Genomic DNA, 16,144 nt, shown 5'->3' with positions numbered 1-16,144 from the left:
CAACTTGCTAACACAGGTGTCAAAAGTCTGTCTGGGTAACCCTTTGGTGAGAACATCCGCAACTTGTTGGCTGGACGGAACATAAGGAATGCAAATGCTACCGTTATCCAGTTTTTCTTTGATGAAGTGTTGGTCAATCTCAACGTGTTTGGTTCTGTCATGTTGAACCGGATTGTGTGCAATATTAATGGCTGCCTTATTATCGCAGTAAAGTCTCATCGGGTCATGACTTTCTTGATGTAGATCTACCAAAACCTTCTTCAACCAAATCTCTTCGCATATATCCAAGCTCATAGTCCTATATTCGGCTTCGGCACTGCTTCTAGCCACGACGCCTTGCTTCTTACTTCTCCAGGTAACTAAGTTTCCCCACACAAAGGTACAGTATCCTAAGGTAGATTTCCTATCTGTAACAGAATCGACCCAGTCAGAATCTGTGTAGGCCTCTATACACCTTTTATCATGCTTTTTGAAAACCAAGCCCTTTCCAGGAGAAGACTTCAGATACCTCGGAATCCGTGTGACTGCCTCCATGTGTCTTTCACACGGAGCCTGCATGAACTCACTGACCAAGCTAACTGCATATGATATATCAGGTCTGGTATGTGATAGATATATCAGTTTCCCCACAAGCCGTTGATATCTTTCTTTGTTTACAGGAACATCATCTGCTAACTCTATCAGATTGAGATTGGCTTCTACAGGTGTATATGTAGGTTTACACCCTATCATTCCAGTTTCTTTCAACAAATCGACTGTGTATTTCCTCTGAGACACTGAGATCCCTTCTACTGATCTTGCTACCTCCATTCCTAGAAAATATCGCAAGGTACCGAGATCTTTTATCTCAAACTCATCTACCATTCGTCATTTCAACCTGTCAATTTCTGTTGAATCATCTCCTAATAGTATAAGATCATCAACATAGACAATCAATACTGCTATTTTTCCTGGTGCTGACTTCTTAGTGAACAAGGTGTGATCTGAATGCCCTTGAACAAACCCTTGAGATTTAACAAAGGTGGTGAATCGATCGAACCAAGCTCTAGTGGACTGCTTCAGTCCATACAAGGATTTTTTTAATTTGCACACCTGATTGCCAAACTGGGCTTCAAACTCTGAAGGTGGGTTCATATAAACCTCTTCTTCCAGTTCACCATTCAGGAACGCATTTTTCACATCCAACTGATGGAGAGGCCAGTCTTGATTAACAGCCACAGAAAGGAGGACACGAATAGTGTTAAGTTTTGCCACAGGTGAGAAGGTTTCTAAGTAATCCACTCCATACGTCTGAGTGAATCCTTTTGCAACCAATCTGGCCTTATATCTGTCGAGAGTTCCATCTGACTTGTATTTGACAGTAAACACCCACTTGCACCCTACGGTTTTGTGCCCTCTCGGAAGACTAACCAAATTCCATGTTTTGTTAGTCTCAAGGGCCCGCATCTCCTCCATAATTGCACCTCGCCATTCGAGAATTTTCAGAGCCTTGTGCACATTGCCCGGAATTATCACATTATCCAGGTTGGTGGTGAAAGCTCTAAATCTCGTAGACAGGTTACTATAAAACAAGAAGCTTATCATAGAGTGTTTGGTACACGACCTAGTACCTTTTCGCAGAGCTATCGGCAAATCCAAGGTAGCATCAACCTCAATCTCATTGGTCTTGTCAATCTGTTGATCTGTACCCAACTGTTGTTCATTTTCAATCCCCTGAGCACCACTGGGCGCTTCATTATTGCCATCATCCCTGACTTCACTGTCATCATCTTTGACTTCACCTGAGTCCCCTATATCACCTTTAACATACTCATTGTCATTATGACTAGGGGTACCTTGAACCTGAGCTGGTTCCGGTTCTGACTCTTGAACACCTTTCGGCGGAGCAATAGGGGAAACAATTTCGGGAACCATTTCCTTTCGGAGATGCTTCCTATAGTAGGTTATCCAAGGCACTTGTTTTGTAGGAAGGATAGGTTCATTTGTTTCTGTTTCAGGGATAGGTTCGGGAAACAAATCTAAGGGAACAGAGTAGGTGGAAGTGTTAGCCTCTTCACTCGAAGCTCCCCCTGAACAGGACAACGGGAAAGAATGGCTTGTCTCTAGAAATGTGACATCCATGGTGACAAAATATTTCGAGAGGAAGGCTGAAAGCACTTGTAGCCCCGTTGATAGAGCGGATAACCAACAAAGACGCATTTTTGGGCCCTAGGAGCAAATTTACTTTGGTGAGGATCATGATTATGGCCGAACACGGTGCACCAAAAACTCTAAGAGGAACATCAGGGAAAAGGTGAGTGACGAGATGGATTCTTTAAAAATGTTCTAAGGGGTTTGGGAATTTAGAGCACACGAGAGGACATCCAATTTATGAGATGAGCTGCAGTAAGAACAGCATCCCCCCATCAGATACGAGGGTTAATGGATGCAGGTATCATGAGGGATCGGGCTACTTCAATGAGGTGGCGATTTTTCCGTTCGGCCACCCCATTCTGCTGAGGTGTATAGGCACAGGAATTTTAGTGGACAATTCCTTTCGAGTTCAAGAACTCACGAAGGGTCTGATTAACAAATTCACGCCCATTGTCACTTCGAAGAATGACGATTTTGGTATTGAACTAGGTTTCGATGGTAGTGTAAAACTGTTGAAAGACCGTCGTCACTTCAGACTTGTCTGTAAGAAGAAACACCCATGTAAGACGAGTGTGATCATCGATGAAGGTAACGAACCACCGTTTACCTGATACCGTTGTGACATTCGAAGGGCCCCAAATGTCACTATGTATCAGGTGGAAGGGTCGGGAAGGTTTGTAGGGTTGTGAGGTAAAAGACGCCCTAGGCTGCTTAGCACGGATACAAACGTCACATGACAAAGATGACACATTCACATTACGAAATAAATGGGAAAATAGAAATTTCATATAATCAAAATTTGGATGTCCAAGACGAAAATGCCATAATAAGGAATCTGTTTCAGAAATAGTAAGAGAAGACAGTAAACAAGTGCTAGATAAACTCCTAAACGAAGCATTGTCGGAAAGAAAATAGAGCCCCCTATTGTGCCGGGCAGTGCCAATCATCTTCCCCGAGCTCAAGTCCTGAAACAAAACATTATCTGGTGAGAATACAACTTTGCAGTTCAAATCTCTGGTTAACTTACTGATTGATAGCAAATTATATGATATTTTTGGCACATGTAAGACATTATGCAAAATCAGTCCTTGAAGTGGGGATTAGTGGCCCTTTCCTGCAACGAGGGCAAATGACCCATCTGCAATTCTTATTCTCTCATTTCCAGCACTTGGATAATAGGAGAGGAATTGGTCAGATGATCCAGTTAGACGGTCCGTTGCTCCAGAATCAAGGATCCAGGATTCATCTCCCTCAGCAAAAAAACTAAAGGAATGGGGAGTACCTGACTGTGCAATATTGCCGATTCCGACCGTACTTGGATCCACCTGGCTCATCCCTGGAGGGGCACCATCAACTGCTTCACTAACGAAGGCGCGACCGGACTTAGATTTGTCGTTCGGAGGACACCGCTTGCTATTTGGAGGTCGGCCATGTAATTTCCAGCATTGATATTTCGTATGTCATGGTTTCTTGCAATGCTCACAAATTTGAAAGTTCTTTCCATTCTGTTTGTCATTTTCTGAACCAATGACTTGACTCCAAACGCAGCAGAGTCCAGGGTATTAGGCGTTGTACCATTCATTGCGCTGGTTCGATCTTCTTCCAATCTAATCTCTGAGCAAACTTCCATCAGGGACGGCATTGGTCTTTGTCCCAAAATTCGGCTCCAAACACCATCAAACTTCAAGTTTAAGCCAGCCAGAAAATCATAAACACGGTCAGCCTCCTCAATCTTCGAATACTAAACCCCGTCAACTGGGAAATTTCAAACTATTTCCCGACATAGATCCATCTCCTGCCACAATAGTGATAATTTATTGAAATAGGATGTTACGTCGAGTGTCCCTTGCTTGCACTCATGCACCTGTTTTCTCAAGATATAAAGACGTGAAGCATTTTGCCTCTTCGAGTAAAGTTTCTGAACAGCTTTCCAGATATCCCGAGCAGAAGCTGAGTAAAGAAGAGGCTTACCGATCTGAGGCTCCATACTATTTATTAAAATTGAGCGAAGGAGAGAATCCTCTCCCTTCCATATCCATTCCTGAGGATCCCTGGGGTTTGGTCTAGGTATTTCTCCTATTAAATACCCGAACTTGTGCCGCCCCTCGAGAACCATCCTCATAGATTGTGACCAAGAAAAATAATTCTGTCCATTAAGTTTTTCGCCAATGGAAATTCCTGCAGAATTGCCTATAGACCCAGACATAATGTTTGTGAAAGGTGAAGTAGGGTAAGTAGTTACCGGAGTTTCTGAACATAACGGAACCCCTGGGTATGTATCTGGTAGAAAATCTGTTGAAGGATTGGCCGAAGATCTAACAGTTGCTCAAAGTGCAAAAATTTGGTGTTGAAGGTTTGCCAGTTGCTGTTGAACACTAACAGTCCCACCATGAATCGTTGTAGGTTGTTTCTGCCCATAAACCCCTGAAGATATCATTTCTGTCGGTGTGGGAAAACCAANTGAGTAGACAGAACTAGGTAACGTCAGAAGGGAGAACGACTGACCTGAAACACTTCCGCCGACGGGATCTGGAGCGGAATCGGCGGCTGTAAAACCCGGTGGCTGGAAACCATAGGAAGTCGACGGCAGACGAAAAATAGTGGGAGACAAGAAGTTGCTGTAAAGGGTTCGGCTGGATCGGGTTTGGTTGGACTGGGTCAAATGATGTTGTGGGTTCTGGTAGACCGATATATCGGGCACATTCAGAGGGCTTGGAAAACTCGATGATGAAGGAAGACTCGAAGATGGAAGATTCGATGGATAGACAGAACTAGGTAACGCTGGAAGGGAGAACAACTGACCTGAAACACTTCCACCGGCGGGATCTGGAGCGGAATCAGCGGCTGTAAAACCCGGCGACTGGAAAACATAGGAAGTCGACGGCGGATGCTCGTATCTGGGCTGGGCTGACGCCGGATGGTCGAGTCTCGACGGCAGCGGTGGCAATGTGGTTGAAGTCATTGTCGGTAGTGGCGGGGGTCCTCCAACGGCAACGACGGCAGTAACTGTTGTATCGATTAGGGCTGGTTGAATCTGAATCGGTCCAAATAATGACCGTAGGTATTGATCGACGGTAGCCCTAATTTTAGCGCTGTTAGAGTTTTCTCTTGGAGTTCCATCCCCTACTAGAGTCGATGACTGAATCTCTTCTATTCCAACGACGCTTTCATCACCATGCTCTAATACCATCTTAAAAAGTTAGGAAAAAAAGAAAAAAACACCAGAGTTACATGGAAAACCCTAGACCAGGGAGTAAAAACCACGACAAGAATTTTTATTTTTAATTCAGATATACAGTACCAATACAGGAACAGGTATAAATAACCAAACAATGAGAAACCCTAGACTGATAAAAGACAAAAATGCCCTTAGGGCTAAAATATAATTTCAACAAATAGCAACCCTTTTAACAATAAAAGGGTTAGCTAAAATCTGAAATAATAATTAATTCATCAATCAACTTTTATTTCATATGGTAAGTGTTGAAATATTGATGTAATAATTTACCTTCACTCATAAACTTAAGCTTTTGGGTCAATTGGTGACTTAGCATGGTATCAGAGCGGGAGGTTCTGTGTTCATATTCCTACAATGTTATTTTCTCCTCAATTAATATTAGTTTCCACTTGTTGGGTCTTCTACGAATTTCCAAGTCCACAAGTACGAGGAGTGTTAAAATGTTGATTTAATATTAAATTTACTGTCACCGATAAGCTTAAGCTTTTAGGTCATTCGATGATTTAGTGGTAAGTTTAATCTTTTATCAACGCTACCATAAATACCTCTAGCTTTTCCTTTTAACGAAGAAAGGTCGTAAGAAGAGGTCAATTGCCCCAACAGTAGAGGGAAGAGCTTTATGGTATCTTGACATTACCCAAAATGAGGCGCCTGTGTGGTATCTTCACATATATTTCATACAATGCCTATTGTGTTTTGTTTTCGTTTCCTTGTTTCTCTGTTTTGTATTATTATTGTTATCATTATTATTTATTTTATTTATTTCGTTTTCATTCCTTTCATTTATAATTTCTTTACTGTCTTTTGCAGTGGAGGTGATGAATTGAACAGTTTGATATTGAGCGATCTTTATTATCATCTACAGGGAGAGCTTGAAGGCCGTAGTATTAGCTCTGGAGCTTTCAGAGAGCTTTCTCTTTATCTTATTGATTCTGAAATTTTCCATTCTCACCAACATAACTATGAGGATGACATTTTTGTGAACATCAAAGATGCATACTTGTTTGACCTCGTGCATATACAGACAGATTTGGGATTAGATCTATGGGATTATTCAGAATGGAAAGAATCTAAGGCGATTGCAGCAAGAATGCTCAGTTGCATGGAGGATGTAAACTCAATGATGCTGGTCACCAGATCAAAGCTTACTGCTTTGAAAGCATTGATAACCACCTTAACTTTGATGGCCGATGATGTAAGTTTGGAGCATTAGGACAAATTTTTGTCACTAATAGAAACTTGGAGGAAAATAATAAGAATAAAAAAAAAATTAAACTAGAGTTCTCATCAAACGCAGAACATTTTTTTTATTCCTTTTTTTTTTTCTTTTTGCTATATACTAATTCTTAAATGCATAATTTTGTTTTCGAAATTTGGTTATATCAATCTAATGATTATTTGTGCACCTGACGTCCAAAAATAGGATTGCAATCTTGCAATTTGACTCCCTTTCAATTGATCATATAACGTTTTATTCAATCCTCGAGACTTTAATTTTGAGGAAAAAAAACATTTCTACTCACTTTCCTTTTGGTTTAATTCAAAGAAGTCTAAAGAACTTTTGCTTGATCATTCGCTAATTTCTATGTTACATCTACATATTTTCAGACATTGGAGAAGGAGACTACACTCAGAAAAAACATCATCGATCATCTTGTTAGATATTGCATTGCAGACATATCGCATTATCTCGACATGACCATTGAATCATTAGCATTCGGTTTGGGTGCCTCCAATTGTGTCCTTTGTTTTCTTACTGCCCAATTGGAATTGATAATTCTCCTTATCAGGTCTGCAGATAAAACTGTGCCTCTGTCTGTTTGTGCACTTATTTTAAAGACCTCAGGCTCCGGTCTTAAACAATTAAGTTGCATCCAACCAGCTGCTGGAGCTCAGAAGACAATTAATCTCTTACTGAAGTTGGTTCTTTCTTCTGTGGAATGTCATGATCTTAATTCATTTTCAGATCGAGAAACTAATCCTGAATATGTCAAAGACTTCGCTGAATTTTCTAATGTTTTGTTGGGACTTCTACCTATATTATGTAGCTTTATCATAAATGCTGAGCACTGCACCCTGGCTTTGACTACTCTAGACTTGATAATAAGAAAATTTTTATCCTCTGAGACATGGCTTCCCGTCCTACAGAAGCATCTTCAGCTGCAACATCTTTTTCTGAAGCTTCAAGAGGAAAAAAATTTGTCTTCTGTCCCTATATTGATGAAATTCTTCTTGACCCTTGCTCGTGTACGGGGAGGTACTAATATGCTCATAACATCTGGGCTCTTGTCATATCTTCAGTTGTTGTTTACTCAATTTTCGGATGACAGTACTTGCTCGCAATTCAACTATAACAAAAATTACTTAATCTCTGGTGATAGAGCTCAGAATCACCAAGTGATTTGGAAACTTGGATTAGCTGTTATCACTGCTGTAGTGCAATCTTTGGGAGATGGTTCTTACCTAGATGTTCTTGATAATGTGATGAACTACTTTTTCTCGGAGAAAGTTTATCTGATCTCGTACCATCTCAATACACCAGACTTCTCCCCTGATGAGCACGACAAGAAAAGGTCAAGGACTCAAAGAACTAAAACTTCTCTCGGTGGTCTCAGGGAGACAGAGCAAACTCTCATGCTGATGTGCGTCCTAGCAAGGCATAGAAACTCTTGGGCTAAGGCAACCAAAGAAATTGATTCCCAGCTCCGTGAGAAATGCATACATATGTTGGCTTTTGTTAGTCGAGTGACTCATCGCCATGGAGAATCTCCTGTCAGGGTCGCTCCTTTCACATGTCCTCCAAACCTCAAAGAGGAGTTTGATCAATGCAAGAAACCATCGTTTATCCATAGCAAAAGTGGATGGTTTGCTCTTTCGCCTCTCGCTTGCGGATCAAAACCTGAGTTCACTGCTCCCTCAATGTCTTTGATAGTTGGGGATCAAACCACCGAAAATTCAGATCCAGTTTATCCAACATACTTTTCTGATAGTCTAGCCATGCATATCTATACAATTACATTTCTTCTTTTGAAGTTTTTATGCCTACAAGCTGAGGGGGCTGCTCGAAAGGCTGAAGATGCAGGTTATGTTGACCTCACACATTTTCCAGAGCTTCCAGTGCCTGAAATTTTACACGGGTTGCAGGTATTGCTGTAATGGCTTCAGAGGCCTATTAATATACTTCAACATTGTGTTTTTCGTGATCTGCATTTGAGTTTTTTGTGTTTATACTTTGTTAGCCACTTGGTAAACGTTAGTGGTTGTCCAGATCCGGAAGTTGTATGATAAAAATTAGAAAATAACTGTTTGACCCTGTTTATAATACAGGATCAAGCAATGGCTATCATTTGTGAGCTCTGTGACTCCAACGAATCAAAGCATATTGTCGATGTCGATGTCCAGAATTTCTGCTGTTTGCTATTGCAAATTATGGAGATGACACTATACCTGGAACACTGTGTTGTGCAGATTTGTGGCATAAGACCTGTATTAGGGCGAGTGGAAGACCTCTCAAGGGAAGTCAAATTATTATTGAAAGGTATGATCTATTATCCCATAATGCAAGTGATCTTAATGCTATTTACTTTGCTAGCGCTTCTCTGTTGACACCCATTAAATGTAGGTGTTGAGGGTCATGCATTCTTGAAACAGTCGGTGAAATCCTTGAAGCAAATATTGTCGTTTGTCTATCCTGGCTTGGTGCAGAGTGAGAAGTCGTGAGGACTGGGCTTTGCAGGTGAATGTTTGTGAAGCATGTAGAGATTTGGAATTTTCGTCATAAGATGCTTGATTCTCTTACGTCTCTTTTTCAAAAGAGATTGGAGATATTGTAATTACTTTTTGTATATATACGGCTTTTCCTGCATAGCCATCCAGTTATTTAGCTAAAATAGTACTAGTAAATTATTATGAAAATGTAAGTTGCGAGCTTATATGGGATTAGAAGAAAACAATGATATGGAATTGTATAATTTCGGTCTACAGACCAAAGGGATAAATGTACAATTTTTTACCAAATTAGAAGTGAATTACTAGGGTTTCATTTGGTAACTATTTTACTTTTTGTTTTTGTTTTTGAAAATTAAGCTTATGGATATTACTTTCATCTCCAAATTTCTTTCTTTATTATCTACTTTTCACTAATGGTTTAAAAAACCAAGTCAAATTTTGAGAACTAAAAAAAGTTGTTTTCAAAAAGTTGTTTTTGTTTTTTAAATTTGACTAAGAATTCAACTATTGTACTTAAGAAAGATGCAATTATTTTAAGAAATGTTAATGAAATAGGCTTAATTTTTAAAAACAAAAATAAAAAAAATAAAATGATTACCAAATGGGATTTAGATAAATGTGATTTTCATTATCATTTTCTTACCTTTATAGCATAGTACAACTTGATTTCCGGATTAGCATAAGTTTATTAGCAAAGGTTCACTAAAATAAGGAACAATGAGATAAATGGAACTCAGTTTGGCTACAAATAACCATCCCTGTTCTACTTGTTTTTTCTTAATTTCCTTTTTTATCTCTCTTAAAAGAAACAATTTTTTTTTTTTTTTTTTTTTTTACATTTCAAAAATTGAACTTTTGAAATTATGAGTACAAAGATGACAAATTATGAAAGTTCATAGGTGAAAGAAAGTATTTTTTATAAGTTTAACTTTTGAAAATTGAAATACAAAAATCAAATGGTTATCAAATTTTAGGGTCTGTTTTATTACCCTTAGCTTAGGTCTTATAGTTATTTAGTTTTTTAAAATTAAACCTATTTTTTCTCAAATTCTTAAAATATTTATATTTTTCTTAAGTAAAATACTTGAATTTTTAATTAAATTTAAAAATAAAAACAATTTTTAAAGATTTTTTTTGTTTCCTCAACCTGGTTTGATTTTTTAAAAAATATTTGGTAAAAAGCACATAGCAAAGCAGACATTTAGAGTTGAACAAGGGGTTTATGGGCTTAATTTTCTAAAATCAAAATCTAGAAATTTAAACGGTTAACATTTATTTATTTCTGTGATATTTGTAGATATGCATCAATTATTCTGATATAATTATCCCAATTTAAATGACGTTTATGGGTGGAGTGACGTACAATTTATTACATAAATATTATAAATTCAAACATTAGATCTTATCGATTTTCCTATTGATAAAATTCATTTTACAAAGTCTACTCTAAATTTTTTTTCCACATTGTCTACTACTCAACTTTTGAATTGATAAGAAGTGGACTAACCTTCTAAATAATACTGAGTTTTTGACAAAATATTAGAAGTGAAATTTGTTCTACATCCGTTAAATTGAAGAATGGGGATGGACTCCAAACTTATAAAAGGAGTTCATGTCTTTAGTTTTCAATTTTTTCAGTTTGAAACACTTTAAGCTTAAGTGTGCTAACTTTAGTTAAATTCTCTTGATGTAGTCTCTAGTTTTTAGAGTAGGAAGATAGTGTGGATAGTCAAAAGCTTTGAGAGAGTGTTATTGTAGTTGGGATCGGGAGAGAATTTTTCTATGTGATTGTAACAATTTTTCACATGGTGGATTTCATTTCGGTGGGTTGTGGTCTTTCTTCGAATTGAGAGTTTTCCACGTAAATTCTTGCATTTCCTATCTTATCGGTGTTATGGGTGATTTTGGACTTAAAAGGTGTAACTGACATTTAGAAACAACAAAGTTAAGGAGACGTACAATACGGGCCAAACATGGAAACTAAAGACCGAAATGGGCCTAGGAGAAGAGGTTGGCTTAGGCCTGGGCCAGCTAGTGACCTTGAGCTAAGGTCTTAACCAAGGGCAATCCTTGCTAAACACTTAATAGGGCATGTTTTACGCATGTCCCCGACCCAAAGTAACATTTTAGGCCCAAGATATGGCATAAGAGAGACGTTCGGCCTCGACCGACCCTAGCCAAATGCAAAATTGGGCACATCCCTTGATCTGGTAGATTATCTAATTATCTTAAGACGACTCAAAAACCTTAGAGAACACCCAAGGTCAAATTTCTCTGTAAATATATCATTATAATTTCATATGAGATAACTTGAGTCCTACTCTCAAACTCTGTATCTTCCACATTCTTTCACTCTCTAACTTAAGCATCAGAGTGTGTATGACACCACACTGGTGTGTAGATTTTATCTTTTGTAGGCAACATTCTTCTCCCTTTCAAACAAATTCACTATTGGTGTCATGTAAAGGTCAGACATATTCACCCCATGTTCAAATTTTGGCATTAACAGTTGGCGTCGTTTGTGGGGAAGAAAGTGTTCTACCAATAATCTGCATGCCTTATCAAAGCATGAGTAAGAGGGATGAGAACAAACTTGGACGAAGATAAACCAAGGCCGAGGCGATCAATTATGAGGTCGAGGGGACCAAGTAGATGTTGGCTTTTTGGCCCTTTATCTCAAATTAATTAATTAATAGTTTTGATGATAACAAACATGTACTTATTCACTAACAATTTGAATATGTTTAAGTGTCTATTGTATAGAGCTTGGAACAATGGTTCCAACGCAATTTGAATCACTCAAATTGGAGTCAAACCAAGAAAATATAGCTGAAACAAACTTAACGAAAAAATCTCAAGTTGATGATGTAGTGGAATATTTCTCATCAAATTGGATCAATTGAAAGGTATCACTTCGAGCAATGGATGAGTGACGCTTTGATTTTTGGATTGGTTTTTTAAAAAATAAATTTAATGTTGTTTTATGTTTATTTCTAATGGCTAGTTTTTAGACACATAGTGAACATTTGTTTTTTGTTGAATTTTAAAAGATATATATTATTATATTATTTTTTTTCTTGTGTATAACAACTAATTTAAAAAAAAATAAAAAGAAAAAGAAAATTCCCCACCATTGAATTTCATTTCAAGATCTAATATCCCAAATTAAATGTGATTTTCACCAACTTCCCTCTCTTTTTAAACACTTCATCTTCCCCAAATTTTCAACAACAATTTTACATCTTTTTACAATCCTCCATAATTCATTAAGTTTACATTGTTACTCTTTCCAAGCTTCATTTTGTTTTATTCTTGAGAGAGATATACTATATTGTGAGTATTGATTTTCTGAGTGCTTTAAACTTATAAATCCACTCTGTTGAGAGAATTATAAATGTGCTATTTAATATTTCCATACTTTATTAAGGTTTGCTCTTGATCATAGAAAAAGAGTTGTTGTAACTCTTTGATCCTCAACCATGAAAAGGATCGAGTTCGTTCTTGCTTCTGAAAAAAGAACATTGTAGCAACTCGACTCTAAACTGTGGAAAGAGTCAATGACTTCTAGTGAAGTACCCAAGAGGAGATTGAGAAGTGGATGTAGGCTGGTTGTGCCGAACCACTACAAAATTACTAGTGTCAAATTCTCTATCCCTCTCTTATTTAATTTTGTCATTAATTTGTTAATAGATTTCATTGCATATAATTAATTGCTTCAATTTGTTCTTATACTTGTTTATGCTAATTTATTGATTTTTTTAAGTAAATGTATTTGTATAAAAATTCTTGTTTAAATTAGTAATTGACAAAAGTGTATTAATTTGTTTAATTAGGCCCACTTTAGAAAAAATTCTCATTAAGTTTAATAAACCCTATTCACCTCCCTAAGGTTGCCATATCGATCCTATAGTAGAAACGAAAAGCAAAGGCCGATACGAACAATATTGAGGTCGAGGAGACTAAGTTAAAACGAAGAAACAAGGTTGATGCGACCAATATTGAGGCCGAGAAGACCAAGTAGAAGCCAAGAGCAAAGGTCGAGGCGACCAAGTAGAAGTAAAGAGCAAAGGTTGAGGTGACCAATGCTGAGGTTGAAGAGACTAAGTTAAAACGAAGACATGATGTCGATGCCAAGGAGATCAAGTAGAAACGAAGAGCCAAGTCCGAGGCGACCAATATTGAGGCTAAGGAGAACAAGTTAGAGTAAAGAGTAGAGGTTGAGGTTGAGGCTACCAAGGTCGAGGAAAATGAGTCCGAGTTGAAGCAAATAACCAAGATCGAGGCTTAAGGGGTTGATCGAGGCCAACCCTAAGTGCATCAAGGTAAAATATTTTCACTATCCATATGGGTTTAAGTACACCTTGTGCACTGTGGAAAGTAGGCGAGGCCAACCCTAAGGACATAAGGGTCAGAGATCTCTACCAGCCTTATCTTAATGTCTAGAAGGTTGTGTGAACCCTAAGTATTCAAGGCTGAGATCAAGGTTCAACCTTACTGATGGAAAGATAAGTTGCTCAAGATCTAGAGATAGTCCAAGGTTGAGGCCAAGGATTACCAGAAACCAAAGATCATTTAGAATCTTGAAAGATGAGGAGACAGTCGAAGACAAACATGTGAAACTTGATTAAAGAAACACTGTTTGAGGATAAACCTGAAGGATCTCTTATACAAGAGTACCGATGAGCGGAAGCGAATCTTTCCAATTTCATTGTGATAGAATTCCCACACATACATTCTAACATACAGATATGCATTAAAAGACTAATTACTGGCATGCTTTAAAAGATAAAATACAAGAGACTGAGAGACTTACCAGTTGAAGACTTTCTTCACAAGAACTCGGTCTCACCGTGAATGAAACTCCTCTCACTCTTTCTCATCCAGCAAGCAATCGCCCAGCAACACCACGGTCGTCTATACGAACAGTAGCGCACAAACAACAAGCAACCAGGGACGACACCACCACTTGAAGCCCTCAGTATTCTCGAAGTGAAAATCAAAAGGGTGGACTTTGATGGAATTGGTAGAGGGGAGGAGGAAAAGTGATCGTGTACTACTAACAAGCAAGTATAAGAAGGAGATGACTATCGTATAGTCGGGTGCTTGATCGTCTAGGTCGGGGTATACGATTGTGTAGTAATTGCTAAGTGATCGTCTATCTAAAGGTAAACGATCGTTTAGTTACGGTCGACGCATTGAACGATCGTCTAGTAAAGGTAAACGATTGTTTAGATAATCGCGGGCGATCATTTAGTAAACGCGAGTGTGCGACCGTTTAGTTAGGTGGGCGCTATCGTATAGGCTCTCAACATTAAGCGATACAAGGTTTTCAGACCGTGAGCAATCTAACATATCTTATGCAAAATGAAAACAATTTTCATTTTATTCTTCAGTTATTAAAACTGAAACGAACTTCCCATTATCGCACGAAATCAGAGAAAACTTCAGCCAATTATCTCATAACCACCTAATTAATAAAATAATGAATATAATCATATTATATTCTTAACCTATAGTTTGATATCATATATCAACTATAATGTTTTCTCCTCTACTTGATATAAATCATATTTATATCCAATTTCCTCCAAAATAATGTATCACATACATTTAGTTGTCAATTTGAACATTTCAAACTAACTCAAAAACTGATTCTCAACCTTTATCCAAGCTACCAATGGGACCTTATGGACCTATGGCTCGAAGCTCCAACGATACATGAATAGCTGACTAAACTCTTTAGCCACGAGATCCACCATCTATTAACTGTCAGGCATTCCACTAAAGACCGACAACTAAACTCTTCTTACCACAGATATATTTCTGTATCTATCGGATATAACCAATCATGAGTACGATAACTCTTCACAGATACTCATAAGTACAGTTGGGCCAATTTACCATTTTGCCCTTGTAGTTACATCTCACTCCTTAAGTACCACTGATCCCTCTAATGAACAATACAACATAGTCTAACTATGTGTGAACACCTCTAGAGCCATGAAAAGGTGTGTGGCGCCACATCGTTCAAGCCTTGGAATCAGCCTTAAGGGAGCCATCTATCTACTTACCCCTGCTTCGGGGAAGGAGTGAGTTTCATCTTGTGTAGTTGAGTTCCCAACTCCCAAATCAGACGAATCCTCAAAGTGGTAGGTTTGAGTCGACGGTCTGGCCACTCGCACCCATGCAAATCAAAGGATCGCCCTTAATGGCAGAAGTTCCCAACTCACTCATGATTTAGGTCATTTTACCTATGGTCATCCTAGTGAAGTAAAGTCTTTGTCATGAATGGTGTTATATAACGAGACGTTAACACTTCGTGGTCAGGTCTTATACAAACTTTTATATAGGACACCCCCGCTCGCATGTCTCCTACACAAATGATCAAGATCAGACCATCTGTGACAAGTCACAACACTTGTATCTATTCCACAAAGCAGGCCACATCCGTAGCGTTACCAAGATGAGGTTTCCCTCCTATATCCATATACTATAGACCAATTTGGTTATCACTTAAGACATGGTCCACTTTTATGTCACCACATACATGCTTAAGTTACATAAAGACAACTAGGGATTTTAGTTTATTGGTTTGTGGTAAAGCAAATAAAACATTTAGATGAGCAAAATCAAGAAGTGAAGTAAATATCATATATTATACATCACAAGCGTTCGTACAAATTGTTTACAAACTACAGGACACGAGACTTTAGGGCATCAACCTCAACAAAACCTACCAAGACCGAGGTCGAGCCAACCAACTAACTCTCAAACCAGCCTTATCTTAAGGCTCTTTTTTTTTTTTATGGGGGCTATACAGAGGATATGTTTCCCTATCAAACAAAAAGCAAAATTGTAGGGGATCTACTTTCCTATTAAATAAAAAGAAAAGATCTCCAGAGCAAATTCGAAGAATCAATTTATAAGATCTCTATAGAAATTTTAAATAAAAGACAAAAGGCAAGTTAGCTGAAGAACTTCCAACAAAACTTAATTATTTACAAAGAGGAATATTGCTTATGAGACCCAAATAATTTTTTGTGT

General features: G+C 38.1%; 1 protein-coding gene across 2 annotated transcripts in view; it reads left to right on the top strand.

Moving 5' to 3' along the window:
• The window catches only part of LOC120089385, an 86,301-nt gene extending 76,877 nt beyond the window's left edge, over positions 1–9,424 (top strand). For both annotated transcript variants that reach the window (XM_039046836.1, XM_039046837.1), the window contains 4 exons: positions 6,182–6,566; positions 6,980–8,515; positions 8,699–8,909; positions 8,994–9,424. In XM_039046836.1, coding sequence (XP_038902764.1) covers positions 6,182–6,566; positions 6,980–8,515; positions 8,699–8,909; positions 8,994–9,091 — 2,230 coding nt within the window. In that variant the 3' untranslated portion in view covers positions 9,092–9,424. The remainder of the gene's footprint in view (positions 1–6,181; positions 6,567–6,979; positions 8,516–8,698; positions 8,910–8,993) is intronic.
• The last annotated feature ends 6,720 nt before the right edge of the window (positions 9,425–16,144 follow it).

The sequence above is a fragment of the Benincasa hispida genome, chromosome 10 (genome assembly GCF_009727055.1).
Source record: "Benincasa hispida cultivar B227 chromosome 10, ASM972705v1, whole genome shotgun sequence".
Classification (NCBI taxonomy): Eukaryota; Viridiplantae; Streptophyta; class Magnoliopsida; order Cucurbitales; family Cucurbitaceae; genus Benincasa; species Benincasa hispida.
The sequence above is the reverse complement of the archived record's forward strand: the minus strand, read 5'-3'. Positions and strand labels throughout refer to the sequence as shown.